The 15,065-nt window shown below is 33.5% G+C and overlaps 3 protein-coding genes across 3 annotated transcripts; all 3 read left to right on the top strand.

Moving 5' to 3' along the window:
* The first annotated feature begins 298 nt into the window (after positions 1-298).
* Positions 299-4,693, top strand: LOC120346359 (RING finger and CHY zinc finger domain-containing protein 1-like). The gene is made up of 4 exons (XM_039416072.2): positions 299-558; positions 818-1,003; positions 1,382-1,486; positions 2,214-4,693. The coding sequence occupies exons 1-4, from the start codon at positions 347-349 to the stop codon at positions 2,506-2,508; spliced, it is 798 nt and encodes a 265-aa protein (XP_039272006.2). The 5' UTR covers positions 299-346; the 3' UTR covers positions 2,509-4,693.
* Positions 4,694-4,814: 121 nt separating this feature from the next.
* LOC120345755 (uncharacterized) lies at positions 4,815-8,424 on the top strand. Its single transcript, XM_078115410.1, has one exon. The coding sequence runs from the start codon at positions 4,819-4,821 to the stop codon at positions 6,217-6,219; it is 1,401 nt and encodes a 466-aa protein (XP_077971536.1). The 5' UTR covers positions 4,815-4,818; the 3' UTR covers positions 6,220-8,424.
* Positions 8,425-9,382: 958 nt separating this feature from the next.
* LOC120346756 (major facilitator superfamily domain-containing protein 8-like) lies at positions 9,383-11,615 on the top strand. The gene has a single exon (XM_039416574.2). It carries the CDS (start codon positions 9,556-9,558, stop codon positions 11,101-11,103), a length of 1,548 nt encoding a protein of 515 aa, XP_039272508.2. The 5' UTR covers positions 9,383-9,555; the 3' UTR covers positions 11,104-11,615.
* The last annotated feature ends 3,450 nt before the right edge of the window (positions 11,616-15,065 follow it).

Consider the following 15,065-nt stretch of genomic DNA (forward strand, 5'->3'; position numbering starts at 1 on the left):
CCTACATACAGATTTACATATTTACCTCGGATGAAAGGAAAGTCGTTATAGCTGTGGTTCGCCATATGATTGCGCTGTCTTGTCAACTTTCCTCTCCCCCGCGATAAATAATATTATAAATATAATTCAAAATATGCAAATCCTATCCTAAGACGACTTAACAATTCCAAGCCGTGTATGGGATTCTGGGATTAGTAAGTCAGTTGTTAAATATGAAGATTTATTCTGGTATTCATTAATATCCCAGTCCCTATTGCTATTGTTCTTGTTACAATGTGAACAGTTAATCAGTATTGTTTATATTTATGTGTGTTGCAGATAAGTTAAATATAATTACAAACTCAAAATGTCAGATATAGGTAATAATTCTCACACAGAGACAGAGAGTGAAATTTGCACACACTACATAAGAAGATGTCTGTTAGAGTGCTCTACATGCTGGAAATTTTATCCTTGCCGCCTATGCCATGATGAGAAGTGTAATCACAAACTGAATCGCTACCTTGTGAAGCATATCAAATGCAACAATTGTAGCACTGTTCAAGAAGTTTCTCCAGAGTCAGTTTCAAATTTAATGATAAAACCTTGATAACAAGCTTCTTGGCTTCTCGTTAAAATAGTTGATCGCTTTTTTTTTAAATTTGTATATATATTCTTTGTACTGGCCATTTTTCTAACATAGTTTCAAAAAAACTTTTTTTATTGATATTTTCCTTAATCTAATAGAACCTTGAGCTAAGAGCTCTTAAAAAGGCATTAAAATTATAAACCAAGCTTTGTGACCTAATTATGTTTAAAAATTTAAAAAATATTTCAGATGCAAAGTTTGCAGTACAAATTTTGGAAAATATCACTGTTCTATATGTAACATGTTTGATGACAGAGATCGTAAGCAATATCATTGTGATGATTGTGGTTTGTGTCGAGTAGGGGGACGTGCAAATTTTTTTCACTGCGCGAAATGTGATCTATGTTTAAGTATTGATATCAAGGATTCTCATAAGTATGTATTTTTCAAATTAATTTATGCTCTTTTCGTTGTTTTGTATTTTTATGTCAATTTCAACAATTCCTCAATCTCAACAATTGTTCTCTCAATCAGATTCATGCATGTACAAAATAAAAATGCCAAATTCACACTCTGCTGTTTCCCATTTTAATTTATAATTTGTCAATGGCATTTAATAAGGTTGATTTTTGGTATTTACAATTTATTATATTCAGCCTTTGAGCATTGATTTAGAAGGTTTAAAATATGCAATATTTTATTACCCTTGGCTTAGGGGTTAAATATTAATGGAAAACGATATTTAAAATTTTTGTTCTTTATTGATACACATTGTGTTGAGAGCTTGTGGCAAGCTTGTTACTTTTTATTAAGATGTGTGGAAAAATCATCGAAATCCAATTGTCCAGTGTGTTTAGAAGATATGCACACATCCACGGAGTCATTAAAGGTTCCCTCGTGTGGCCATCTTATTCACCAGTGAGTTTTTTCATTAATGTTTTCCCATCTACCAACATGATACCATGCCACACTGGTGCAATTGTGTGATATGAATGAATTTAAATTTTTTCACGAAGGTTTTGTCACTTTTTTACAAGGCTATTTAAACTTGAAATCACTCGATAGTCTTGCTGCATATTGTGTAACTTTTCTTTTGGCTGTGTGTAAGACTTTTCAGACAAGAAAATTTGACTAAATAGTCATAGTGGTATATCAAAAGAATTCTGATTCTAAACTTGGTTAATCAAAGGAATAGTTGTGAAATTTAGTTGTGGTTTGATTGTGGTTTAAGCTTGTGGATCCCTAATTTATAGGGGAAAATATATAGGTGGTCACTAGTCGTTCTTCAAAGAGTTGTAACAATGATTTTAACTAGTTTTGTTTTAAATTATCTCTACTCCAAAGATTGTTATTTGTCTTGGTTCTGGTTAACATATGCTAAAGAATGTTCTCATAGTTTTTTTGATAGAAAGTTTTTTATGTGTACTTGTTGGCCATCTGCATCTGCACAACACTTCTTTATATCATCATTTATCATCAAGTTAATGAATTTGAAATTTTAACATTTTATGATTGAGTGACTTCGCAATCATAAGAATTCGGTGATTTGTTCAAGTCAATCTTTCAATTCCCTTATTTGTTTAATATGAATATTGAAATAGCTTCATGACAACACCCTTCAAGTAATTAAGCCTTTATCTTCCAGAAAATGCTATTCTGTAATGCTTCAACACAATGAATATCGATGTCCGTCATGTGGCAAATCGACTTTGGAAATGTCAAAAGTTTGGGAAAATCTTGATGAAGAGATTGCTGTGACACCTATGCCAGACGAATATGCTAACACATTGATATGGATTCTTTGTAAGGACTGTCAGGGAGTGTCTAATGTCCGATTTCATGTTCTGGGATTGAAATGTTCTAAATGTAAATCATACAATACATGTGGAACAGGGCAACCTCAATCCAAACTTCTTGAGACTGAGGAACCTCACACTTGACAAACTGTTTACTCCTTTCAGTTGTACTAATTTTTGTCTGGCAGGTTTTACTTATTTTTATCAAGGATATAATATTCCATGTTTATCGCTTGGTATTTATGATTTTTAGTCACACACAGTTGATATTGAGATATTTCAACGTCAATTACGAATTTCAAATTATTGAAGAGGTGTTTTCACTTTGAATAAACCTCCAAACCAGTGGTTCTCAACCTTTTTTCTGTCGTAGCCCATTTTTGTTGAACAAAGATTTCATGGCCCATTAACTTTTCAATGCCAGGATAAAACTACAAAAAAAAAAAATCTTCCCACAATAAAGACACTTTCACTTTATTGATGATTAGAATGAAAATTACCACTCCACAGCAAACAACAGAAGCATCTTTTATTGCTACTGCAATCAAAATTTATTTATAGTGACACAAATGTAAATAAATTTATCAATAACTCTTGTGCAATTTACAGTAGGTTTTGGCCCACCTGGAAATGTTTCTGTGGCCTAGTAGTGTGCCATGACCCACTCGTTGAGAACCGGTGCTCTAGACCAGGGGTGCACAACACGCGGTACGCGTGCCAAATTTGGCACGCCATACGCTCAAACGTGGCACGCGAACAGTTTTGTGAAAAAAAAATATTTATGATACACATTAAAATATCACGTTTATATCAAAATCAGCAGTTTTTCAGGACATTAAATTGTTTCAATAAATAGATATCCGTTATTATGTATTATTATTGAAATTTGTTTGTTTTGCAGGAGTTAATTTACAATACCACAATTGTGCGTGGTACGCGACAAGATTATTTTGAAAAATTTGGCACGTATCCTCATTTGAGTTGTGCAGCCCTGCTCTAGACAAACCGCCACTGATGTGTATGGAGCTACTATTCATGGAAAGAATTGTTCACCTAATTCATTCAACCTGGGTAAGGTGGTAGGAAAGGGGGTTGAACCTTTAACTATATAAATTATTCAATGGTTAATTTATAAACTTTGCTTGATGGTATAGTATGAAATTAGTTTTATTCTTCACTTTTTATAATGAAGAACAATGAATATATCTATGTAAAGTATGTATTCATGGTCACCCATTATATTTTTGAACAGCATTATAGCCATTACCATTAATATACTTTTTATTAAAGTATACTCTGCGTTTTCATATTGAACAGTCATCTGACCATTCTGTTTTAGATATGTTATTTTGAGAAGTCATGTATCAATTATAAATAAAATGTTGCGTAATATCTATTTGTAATATCTATCTACCTATTGAAAAGTAAAATTTCCATATTTATACCAGGCGAGATAAATATGATGAGATGGCTCAATACTATCATGGCCCTGTCACCAGATCACTAGTCTGTGATGGGTATAGATATATACAATTAGTTGGTTGCTTCTGATACAATATACTGCTCTTGCTCATATTGCAAAACGAACTTGTTGGGCATAACTGTACAAAAATACTTACATTTGTTTAAACACAAATTTGCTTTATGCTGGTGTATATAGGTTCTGCATAAGAACTGTCAGAGTTATCCGACAATAATTAATTAACAACATTTCAAGTGGGATTGAAATTTTCATACATATTTTAATCTTATATGATTATTTACAGTGTTGGGATCAATATTGACGTGAATTAACATTATCAATATTTGTCAACTTTCTTGTACCATCCCAGTGGCTACAAAAAAAAAACCACTCTAACATAAAAATGCTGGTGCTGTTATGTTATTTTAAGGTTTCGTTTGAACTTGATTTGTAATTGTGGTTTGAAATACTTGAAACATTTTCGACTTATGTCAAATGCATAGCTGCAAGTTGCATGTGTTGATTTTTCTAGGGAAAAATACTAAACTGACTATTCTTTTATGACATGAAACACGATCATCCGAGATATGAAAGCTGACATTAATTAAATTGTACTTCTCACAATAATGATAGAAAGACCCTCTTCAGTAGTGATTGATGGGAAAAAAAATCAAGATCCACATCATTTAATTTACAATATTTGAGCCTTCGACTCTCTCAGGTTATGCCATGCGCCCCCTCAAACTTAAGTTTGAGGTTGCTTTTATTTGCCCTTTATAGTGTTCTTATGCTGTTTCTTGATCAAAACATGTAGCCTACTGCTGAATAGATTTTAAATGCTCAATTTGTTTTATTCTGTTTTAACAGTGTTTTTATAGCTCGTAGGATTACAATAATATAATTAGGTATGTTAATAGTCTCATTGAATCCAAAACTTCATCAAGAAATGAAAATTGACCACATCGGTTAGCTCAATTCTGGCAGAAATTAAAATGGCAAATTGTGGAAAACCTCTTGCTCGAAATATTTGCATGGGACTGTATTTTTTCTTTTGTGGTGTGGAATATGCTGTCATCCTACCAACGATAAATGGATATTTGATAAGCCTTGGCGCAGAGCAAACATTTCTCGGCATTGTTCTGGCCTCTTTCAGTTTTGGAGGGTTGGTGAGTGCACCATTATATGGATGGGTTGCAGACAAAACCGGGTCCACTAAAGCTTGTGTTATAGTGGGAAACATCGGTGAAATTATCGGAAACCTAATGTATTTCATAGGGAAGAATCAGTATTTGGTTTGGTCTGGACGACTCATTGCTGGATTAGGATCTGGAGCGGCATCTACTCTGTTTGGACTAATTTCCCACACAACTACGGCAAAAGAGAGAACATCTATGTTTGCCATCTTGATGGGTCTACGCCAAATTGGACTTTTAGTTGGTCCAGGTTTTAACTTATTTCTATATAAGCTGAATTTCAAGTTAGGACCTTTTGTTGTAGATGAAAATACATCACCTGGACTATTCATGGCGATTTTATGGGCTCTACACACCATTTTATTTGCTATTTTGTTTAAAAATATTGATCAAAATAAGACTTCAATTGTAAATAATCATTCTGTAACTGTCAACGAAAATCGTAATTACGGCTCTTTCCAAGATGCAGAAACTACTGAAAATATTGAAGGGAGAGTTTCAATTATTGAAAGTGGATGGAAGGTGTTTATCAGAGAATTTCTCAGAGAAGAAGTTATAGTTTGTTTAACCACTGCTTTTCTAGCAATGTATGTCCAGACTGGTTTGGAAACGGCTATAACACCCATGACTAGAATATACTTCAATTGGAATGGAGTAGCAAACAGTTTAGCTTTGTGTTTGGCCGGGGCTGTTGTTATTGTTAGTTTTGCATGTGTTCATTTCTTAAGCAAGTGTTTCATGGACCGTGCATTGCTACTTTCAGGTTGTTTTGGTCTAGTTGTCACTTATGCTATCTTTTTTGCTTATGTCTTCATCATGTATGAATTGGATGAGATAGAAACACCAACTTGGCTGTTTCCGGTGTTTTTATTTGATTGTGCACTTCTGATTGTAAGCATTTCATTCTTATTTGTTTCACAAGTATCCCTTTTTTCTAAGATTACCAACCCAGATATGCAATCCTTTAATCAGGGAGTGAGAATTGTATCTGTACGTTTTGGTCAGATCATAGGTCCTTTGTGGGCATCATCACTCGTTACCACAAGTAGATTGCCAATCATGGCTGCAGTAGATCTTGGAATACTGTGTATTCTTACTGCCATGGTGTTGCTATCATATAAACGTCTTATATCTCCTCCTCTGATCACTGGCTCAGATTCGGAATCAGTTTCGTTGGTGCGTGAAACTGATTCTGATTGATTGATTTTTCAGTTGATTTACTGTTGACCTCGTTGTAACGGAATAATACTTTTATTTTATTTTGTTATTAACATTTATTTGATAGCAGTCCATCAATTACATGAAATTTGAGTCTGAAATATCTGTTAAAAAGCATTGATAAATTCCACTGTTTGTTTTTTGTTTGCTAGGAACACTCTTTCTTCAATCGCATTAAACTTCCACTGGTAATAAATTTGTTTTTGGTCCTTTAATAAGTTCTAGTTTTCACTTAATTTTTATATAGCTTCAAGTTTCTTAACTGTTTCAGTATTTTTATCCTGCAGTTCATACCGCAACTTCTATTAGTTTGTTTTTCTTTGATATTGTGGGTTATATTTTAATTTTTGTAATATCATTCGTAGATTGTTAAAGGAAGTATTCTAATTAGTTAGTTCTGTTTAGTGTTTCAGGATCTGATTCCAACGAAACCCTATGGATTAGTAAATCATTTTGTTTGTTTGTCCTGTTAAGGTACACAGAAATTTGCTCTTATTCAGTCATTTCTATCTATATCATGACAGTCTTCATTTGGGATGTTTAGTTCTAATCCCAACCAGGAGGGAGTGCTAATATAACCTTGGTACTGTTATTTATATGCTAATTATAAAAATTTCATATATTTTCTAAATTTTGAAAATTAGGGCAATCAGTGGTTAGGAATATGAGCAATAAGTCGAGTACCGGTATGTCTTTGTTGTTTATAAATCTCCAAATTTAATAAATACTATTCGAAATAATAACAGTTAAAAATTTTATTTTATGTAACCACCGGTACCTATTATTAAAAATTTTTTGTGAAGCAATTTATGTATTTGTTACAAGTCTAATAAATCTGAAATTGCTTTTTGTTGAGTTGAAAAAATGATGAGGAGTATATACAGTGCATTACTTAATAGCCTCAACTTCTTTATTTTTACCAACAAGCATTTAATAACTGCACTTCTCTTACCTATAATTATCACATGCGCTTAGTAGTCATGAAAGGTTTGGAACCACTAGTCACACTTGCACATACTATGTTGCATTATATTATTGTATTATTGATATAATTTTGTAATATTTGGGCCAACAAGATTTTGATCAAAGTCCTACCACTGCATTCATATTAATTTTAACAAAATGATATTTTCAGCTTGTAAATGCAAATTTGTAATGAACTATTTCTACTACTATTAATAGATACACAACTACTTTACATCTTTATAATTTTAATCGCACATTGCTTATTAAAACAAGATGCCTATTTTGTTTCCCAAGTATGTTTATCATTTATGAAATAGCTGTTATTGCATGTGTCTGATATTAGTTCAATAAATCCCATTTGGTTGATGAATGACAACTAATCTCTTTACCAAAGTTCACACATTTCTTTAATAATTTTGTTCAATATCATTTTAACTATTCATTTTATTCTATTTAAGCACCATAAATTTGTGGACATATTGCACTGGTCACTATATGAACATTGCATAAAATAATGACAAGTTGAACATTTATTAGACTGATATTTCACTGGTTGGAATTTTAGTTTAAAGGCTACTATAGAACTAATCTTTATTTCCCATTGATTGACCTTTTATGTAGAATTTCAGAAATTTTTAGCTTGTTTTGATCATCATATTAGGTTATTATTTATAAGCATCTTAGGAATTTATTTGAAACTTATTTAATTCTCTAATATTCGTGAAAAATGAATGGTTGCATTTCTATGATTGTGTGACGTTCGTTCATATTTACAATTACCTTAGAAATTCAAATGATTTATGCCTCAAACGACGTGTTGCCAAATTACACATTTTTGTAGTTGTTTGTATTCCACATTCATCATTATTATGCAATCATGTGAATTTCAATTTTCATCAAATTCTCAAATCATTGAGCACCATGAAACTCTCTTTCATTTCAATTCCTTCCCTACATTCCTTTTGTCACAGAAATTTTCCATGATATGCTTGTTTAGATCAATTGCCTACTTTGCTGTATGCAGAGCATGGGATGGGACTTCCTGATGCAGCAAGTAAAATATGCTGAGATATGCATTTATACTTATTTGGTATAGTTCAAAATATTGTAATTTATCTGGGTTAAATAAATGCTGGCAATGTTAGCTGATAAACTAATATATTGCACACTTTTTTCCAATACTAGTAATATAACAAATGTTTTAAATCTTTCAGTAATAAATAGTCTCGGTGGAAAACTATTTCACCTCATGATATTGGTGTATGCACTGGGTTATTTCTGCATGGTGGAATCTACAGTTATCATTCCAACTCTCAATGGATATCCTATATCAATTAATTCTTCACCTGGATTTATTGGTGTTGTAATGGCTTCATTCAGTTCTACTGGCATTATCGCTTTCTCGATATTTAGCTATATCACTGATAAAACTTGCTCAGCAATATGGTATCCTTTAGATTGCAATATCTCCGATATGATTGGTATTTACCTGTATTTTGTTGGAGACTATACAGTTTATATGTGGCTGGTATAGGATCAGACACAATTCTATTCTAGAGATTTTGTCAAGACCAACGTAAAAAAAAATTACCCAAGCTTTATGGCGCTACCTCAAGTTGGATTGTTATCTGGGCCAGTTTTCAGCCTATTTCTGTATACTTTACATTTAAGTTTGGAATTTATCAGAGTGATTCGATTTACTTCAACAGGCAAAGTGATTTTAGGAATTTATTATAAAATATTCTGCTTGTCCCTAAAATATTTTAAGTGCACATGGTGTAGCAAAGTATAATTGCAATGCAAAAATAAGGATTTTATACATTTGTTGCAATATTCCTGCTCCCTTGGAAAAAGTCCTATTTGGTATTACCATAGAATGAATCATTAATAAGACAAGGTGGTGTCATGACCATGACCCATCACACTTTTCATTATTTGATAAAAAAAGGGAAATTGTCAGCTTCATACTCATATCCATCATACATTAACAATAAATGCGGTACAGTAGCAACCTTTGTTGCATTGAAAATATCAGTTGAGGTTTTAGATGGTTAAACATTGTTCAATATTTTTTGTCTGCCTTGTAAATTTAAACGCTGAATAGCCGATTTAAAAGTTTTTTTTTCAGTATACTGGAACTATTTTTCGATAAGACTGTATTGAGCATTGAAAAACAAAGACTGGTGGTTTAGTTGAATATTTTTGATGATATATAGCAGAGAATCTCATTGGTAATAACAGGGAAAGTATATTTTCTATCATGGCAGCATATGGTTGTACGCGCTACTGCTGACATTATAACCTCGTCTGAGGCAGTGTGCATATCTATTTTTCACATTATTGGCCAAGTAAATGAGTTTTAAGCATGCCCACCACTCACCTGTTATATCGCTATTCTTTATCTATTTTATTTTCATGTTCAATATTGTGTTTGTTTTTACAGATGAGAATCTAAATATAAAGGTTATAAGAATGATTTGTACAAAACAAAACTTTGGTAGAAATTTGTGTACTGCTCTGTACTTTTTCTTCAGTGGAGTGGAATATGCCGTTATATTGCCCACTTTAAATGGCTATCTCATATCCTTGCATGCACCTGATGGATTTATTGGAATCATAATGGCTTCTTTCAGCTTCACTGGTATTATTGCCGCTCCCATATTCGGTCGCATCACAGACAAAACCGGATCAACAAAATGGTGTGTTATCATAAGTAACTTTTTTGAAATTGGTGGGAATTTTTTATATTTTGTTGGAGGAAGTTATCATTTACTATGGATATCAAGACTTGTAGCCGGCATTGGATCTGGGGCATCATCATCAATCTTAGGTATGCTGTCCAGGGCGACAACACCAGAAGAGAGAACTGGAGCGTTTTCTTTGCTAATGGCAATGCGTCAAATTGGTTTGTTGATTGGACCTGGATTTAATGTGTTTTTGAATAGTTTGAACTTTACACTTGGTCCGTTTATGCTCAACCAATTCACTTCGCCTGGACTTTTCATGGTTGGAATTTGGTTTATACATACAGTTCTGATGTTTATTCTCTTCAAGGATATTGAAGCAAATCCTGATGCATTGGTTCAAACAAATGCAGCACCTAAAGATCAGGTTACTGATCATAGTGTTCAAGGTGAAAATGGACTCAGACATAGGTTGAGATCCATTTCAATTTCAACTGCACAAGCTAAGACATTTTTCAATGAGTTTATTCGCGAAGAAGTTATTGTTTGTCTTTCTGCTACGTTTATGATCATGTTTTCACAGACTGGTATAGAAGCTGCTGTAACTCCTATGACTTTATTACTTTTTGATTGGGGTGGCTTATTCAACAGCTATATGTTCTGTGGCGCTGGATTTGTTGTGATTGTTAGTTATGTGTCTTTAAGCTTCTTGAGTAAACGATTCTCGGATCGCTCACTTTTAATCGCTGGTTGTTTCGGTACTATCATTACATACTCTGTTCTTCTAGGTTACATACTTTCTTTATTTTTACAAAACAATGTTGAAAATCCTGCTTGGCTACTACCAATGTTTATAATTGATACCATACTTTTAACTATCAGCCTTCCTTTCTTATGGGTGCCCCAAGCGTCTTTATTTTCTAAAGTCACAAGCATTGAAACTCAGGCTTTTAACCAAGGAATAAGACTAGCTGCAATGGGTTGTGGTCAAATTCTTGGTCCAATATGGGCATCAGTAATGGCAACTGAAAGTCGTTTGCCAATTATGGCCGGTGTTGATCTTTTAATGGTATTACTGGTTACAGGCATGGTTATTATGTCTTATAAAAAACTTGTTGTACCAATTGAACCATCTCATTCTCAACCCAAACCAAGTTTGTTATCACAACCAGATAGTGAAAGTTCTCCACTACTCAGTGCCAGCATAAACGTTTGAATCTACCATTACCAAGTATATTGAAGTTCCGAATTATAGTTCTAATGTTTTTCAGTATTGCGTGTTTAAGTACAACACTTTTGGTTTAATGCTTCGAATTTTGATATACTACAATTATAGTTTTATATATTCTGTACCAAATTACAGTCTCAATATATATTGGCTCAAAAAATTATGTCCCGCCTTTACTTCGTTACATTGCCAATTCATTTCATGAAATTATTTTTTTTCCTTCTATTTTTTACTGCAGTAACTTATGGACATTTCGTATATGCGATCATGCCTACTACACACTATTATCTACATCATAGAATTCATAGTTACTTTTCAAAATCTATGCATCGTCGAATTCTAGTAAATATTTATTTGTTCAATGATCCAAAACTCATCATGCACTCGATTGTATACGCATCACATACACACGTTTTTCTAATATTGAAAATTTTTTATTGCTTTTAATTTCATTTGCATTGCTGACATTGAACTCGAATATGAAAAATGTTGAAGATGAAGATTTATCGATCATTTCCGAGGTAGTTTACGAGAATATTGTCTGCTTAGAGATCAATAATACATACCGGTAATAGCTCCCATTCACAAAGTTTTCTGTTCGTTATTTACATGTCATGTATTTCGGAAGCAGCTAGGATCCCACATGAACCTGGGTGGTTACACTTTCCGCGAGTGACTTAGAAGGGTGGAGGTAGGTGTTGGTCTATACATCAAAAATAACATCACTTTCAAGGCTAGACCTGACATTTCAGTTATGGATGAGCGAATTTTTGTAGACATTTATTTGAAAGATAGAATTGTGACCGGTGGAACAATGATCCGCTCTATCACATAATTAAAGCAATAATCAAATTATTAATATTCTGGAATCGACACTCCAATCCTTTTCGAAAAATAGTATTTTCATGGGAGACCTCAACTATAATTTTCTTGAATCAAATAACAAGCCTGTAAATGAATTCGGCTTCATTTCATCCGGTGGTATCAAAGCCAACTCGAATCACTCAAAGCAGCTCTACAATCATTGACCATATTTGGACTAATATATTTGATTGTAAACCGCTCAGTGCAATAATAGTCGATCCTATTTCAGACCACCTGCCGGTTTGCATTCCACTACGGAAAAAAACTTGCTAGACAAAAAACGAATACTCTGGGCTTTGGCAATATGATATCTCAAATCTAGTAATTTTAAACCCATGCTAGAACAAAGTGACTTTTCGGTTGTGTTCAGCAAAACAGATCCCGATATAGTCTTCATAATTGGACACGTAGTGGACATAATGATCGTTTCAATATTATGTTGTTGTTCTTGTTCTTTGACACGTTTTTAAAAAGTTTAAAAAGTTTCTCTTCGAATACTGGACCAATTGCTTTGAAATTTTCAGTGGTTAAAGATTAATTTTTTCGCTAGAAGGCTATTACTTTTATTTATTTCAAAATTTTGCGTGAATTCTATGAAATTTGATATTTCGTCTAAAATTTTGCTGTATTATTTAGAGGTGCGGTGGCGAGCGTATTCCTAACGGGCTAAGCGTTAGGAATACGCTCGCCACCGCACCTCTAATTACTCTGCGTGGGTTCGCAGGTTCGAATCCCATGCAGGGATGGTTATGTGCGAGAGGATTGCTGGACTCCTCGCCGTCGTTGGGTGGTTCACGTAACCGCTGGTCGGTTACGGCTTCCTCCACCACCAAGTCCATGCTTCCGAAAACAAACAATATAACTAATCCCATACCCGACTTGGAATGGTAACCGGACGAGAGGCCGTGGTTCGCCATATGGATAAGCCGTCTTATCGGCTTTCCTCTCCCCCCGGGATAAATATGCAAATCCTATCCTATCCAAATCCTATCCATGGGAACACGGATTTTAGTCAGTGTCATGACTGGCTGTACGTTTTGATTCTGCAAAATTCTTGCTACTGGAAATTCAGAACTTTTTTGAGGATACCGGTAGCGTCAAAGGTACCGGTAAGGACTGATTCGCTCTGGTCTAACGTGTCCATATATTTGTGCGTAGCTCTCTTGTTTTCAATAAGTATTTTACTGAACCTTTCAACACTTGTTTCCCTCTAAAAAAAAGAAATAATAAAAATATCAATTTAAAAATGCGGAAAAAAAGGATTAGCTATACAAAAAATATCTTACTGAAAAAGAGCAGACTGAATACAAAAATTTTCAAAATGTAAAAAAAAATACGAGAAATTGATAACTGTGAGAAAATTACTACAAGTCATTACTAGGTAGACATCGTAATGATCTTAAGAAAACTTGGCGTACTATGAACGATCTGCTTGTGCGTTCTAAACCAAATCTAACAAAAGTATTTTCGATTAATAGACAGAAAACCTCTGATCCTGTCAAAATAGCAGATCATTTTAACTCACACTTTTCTACAATTGGGAATAAAATGATTGAACGGTTTCCTCATACCACAAGGAATGACTTTAAGCATTATGTGGTGCAGCCAAGAAAAACTTCCATGTTTCTTGCCCCGACATCAGCTTTCGAAGTCCAAATATTATGAAATATTTTCGGCCTAACACCAGTTGTGGAATAGATAGAAGTCCCTTTAAAGTAATACGAACGATGCCCTGGAATTGTATGTGTGCTCTTACACATATTTTTAACTGTTCCTTACAATCTGGTAAATACATAAACTAGTTCAAATTATCTAAAGTTATGCCATTGTTTAAAAAAGAAAATGCAAAAAATGTAGAAAACTACCGACCAATCAGCTTAACTACCGACCAATCAGCTTACTTCTTCAAAGTACTAGAAAAAATCATGTACAAAAGACTCAACAATTTCCAAGGTCAAAAAAATTTCTCTTATTCCCAGCAATTTGGTTTTCGCTAAAATCACTCTACTTGTCAGTAAAATCCTGGAAGGTTTCGATAAAAATGAGTATACTCTTACTATGTTCTTGGAACTTTCTAAGGCATTTGATAGTATTAACCATGACATATTACTAGCCAAATTGCACCATATTGGTGTAAGAGGTCAGAGCTATAATTGGTTCAAAAGCTACTTATCAGGAAGGAAACAAGTAGTAATATATATTGATACAGCATCTAGCACATACTGTAATTTGACGGTAGGCACAGTACAGGGTTCTATTTTGCCTCCATTATGTTTTTCAGTCAGTATCAACGACTTTCCAAATTCTCTTCTTCACTCTGATATCATACTGTTTCCCGATGACTCAACACCATATCTTCAAGGCAAACCCTTGCCTAAACTTTTGACCAAAGCCAATAATGACCTGAAAAATATTCAAACTTGGTTGTCTGCGAGCAAACTTTCTATTATTGTAGACAAGACAAAATATATGGTATTTAGCGCGCAAAAGCAAAAGTGTCCAACATCGCAACAAAATCTGAAATTAAATGGAATAAATATAGAACATCACAATAAAGATAGAAAATTAGCACACCATTCTAATTTTTATTATCATACTTAATTAAACAAGGAAACAAAATTTAAATGCAGCGGACAATGGGGACAATTGTTATTGTTAAAGTATGCTGTTTAACTTCTTTCCATTATTGTGGCTCAGCACTAAATCAAACAATCCCGTCCCTTTCTTCATCCCAAGATACCATATTATTCTATTATTATTTTAATTCAATTTGTAAAATCCATGACATGGCAAAATGATACTCTATATAATTTATTGTTCTCTATTTCAATGTACTTTTATACCTTCAAATTGTCTGGCTGAAATGCGATCATGACAGGTTTTATGTGAATGCAACCTAAATATTTTTTTTAAATCCTCATCTTTTTTTGGCAGTATTCAGAACTATAAAATACAAAGTACCTTTATAAAGCGAATACGCAGAAAATGCGAATATAACGCAGCAGTCCTAAACTGCTGTTATAATTGTTAGTGGGGGTGCATGTCGCACATCTGTGTCTTAGGCCAAGTAAGGTCTTGAACATGTA

This window comes from Styela clava, chromosome 8, assembly GCF_964204865.1.
Source record: "Styela clava chromosome 8, kaStyClav1.hap1.2, whole genome shotgun sequence".
Taxonomy (NCBI): Eukaryota; Metazoa; Chordata; class Ascidiacea; order Stolidobranchia; family Styelidae; genus Styela; species Styela clava.

Excerpts from the sequence above, each read along its gene's own strand:
- LOC120346359 (XM_039416072.2), top strand. The coding sequence starts at position 347 with ATGTCAGATATAGGTAATAATTCTCACACAGAGACAGAGAGTGAAATT. Across the intron at positions 1,004-1,381 it reads GATATCAAGGATTCTCATAA|ATGTGTGGAAAAATCATCGA; the intron begins GTATGTATTTTT and ends CTTTTTATTAAG. Across the intron at positions 1,487-2,213 it reads TGTGGCCATCTTATTCACCA|AAAATGCTATTCTGTAATGC; the intron begins GTGAGTTTTTTC and ends TTTATCTTCCAG.
- LOC120345755 (XM_078115410.1), top strand. The coding sequence starts at position 4,819 with ATGGCAAATTGTGGAAAACCTCTTGCTCGAAATATTTGCATGGGACTG.
- LOC120346756 (XM_039416574.2), top strand. The coding sequence starts at position 9,556 with ATGAGTTTTAAGCATGCCCACCACTCACCTGTTATATCGCTATTCTTT.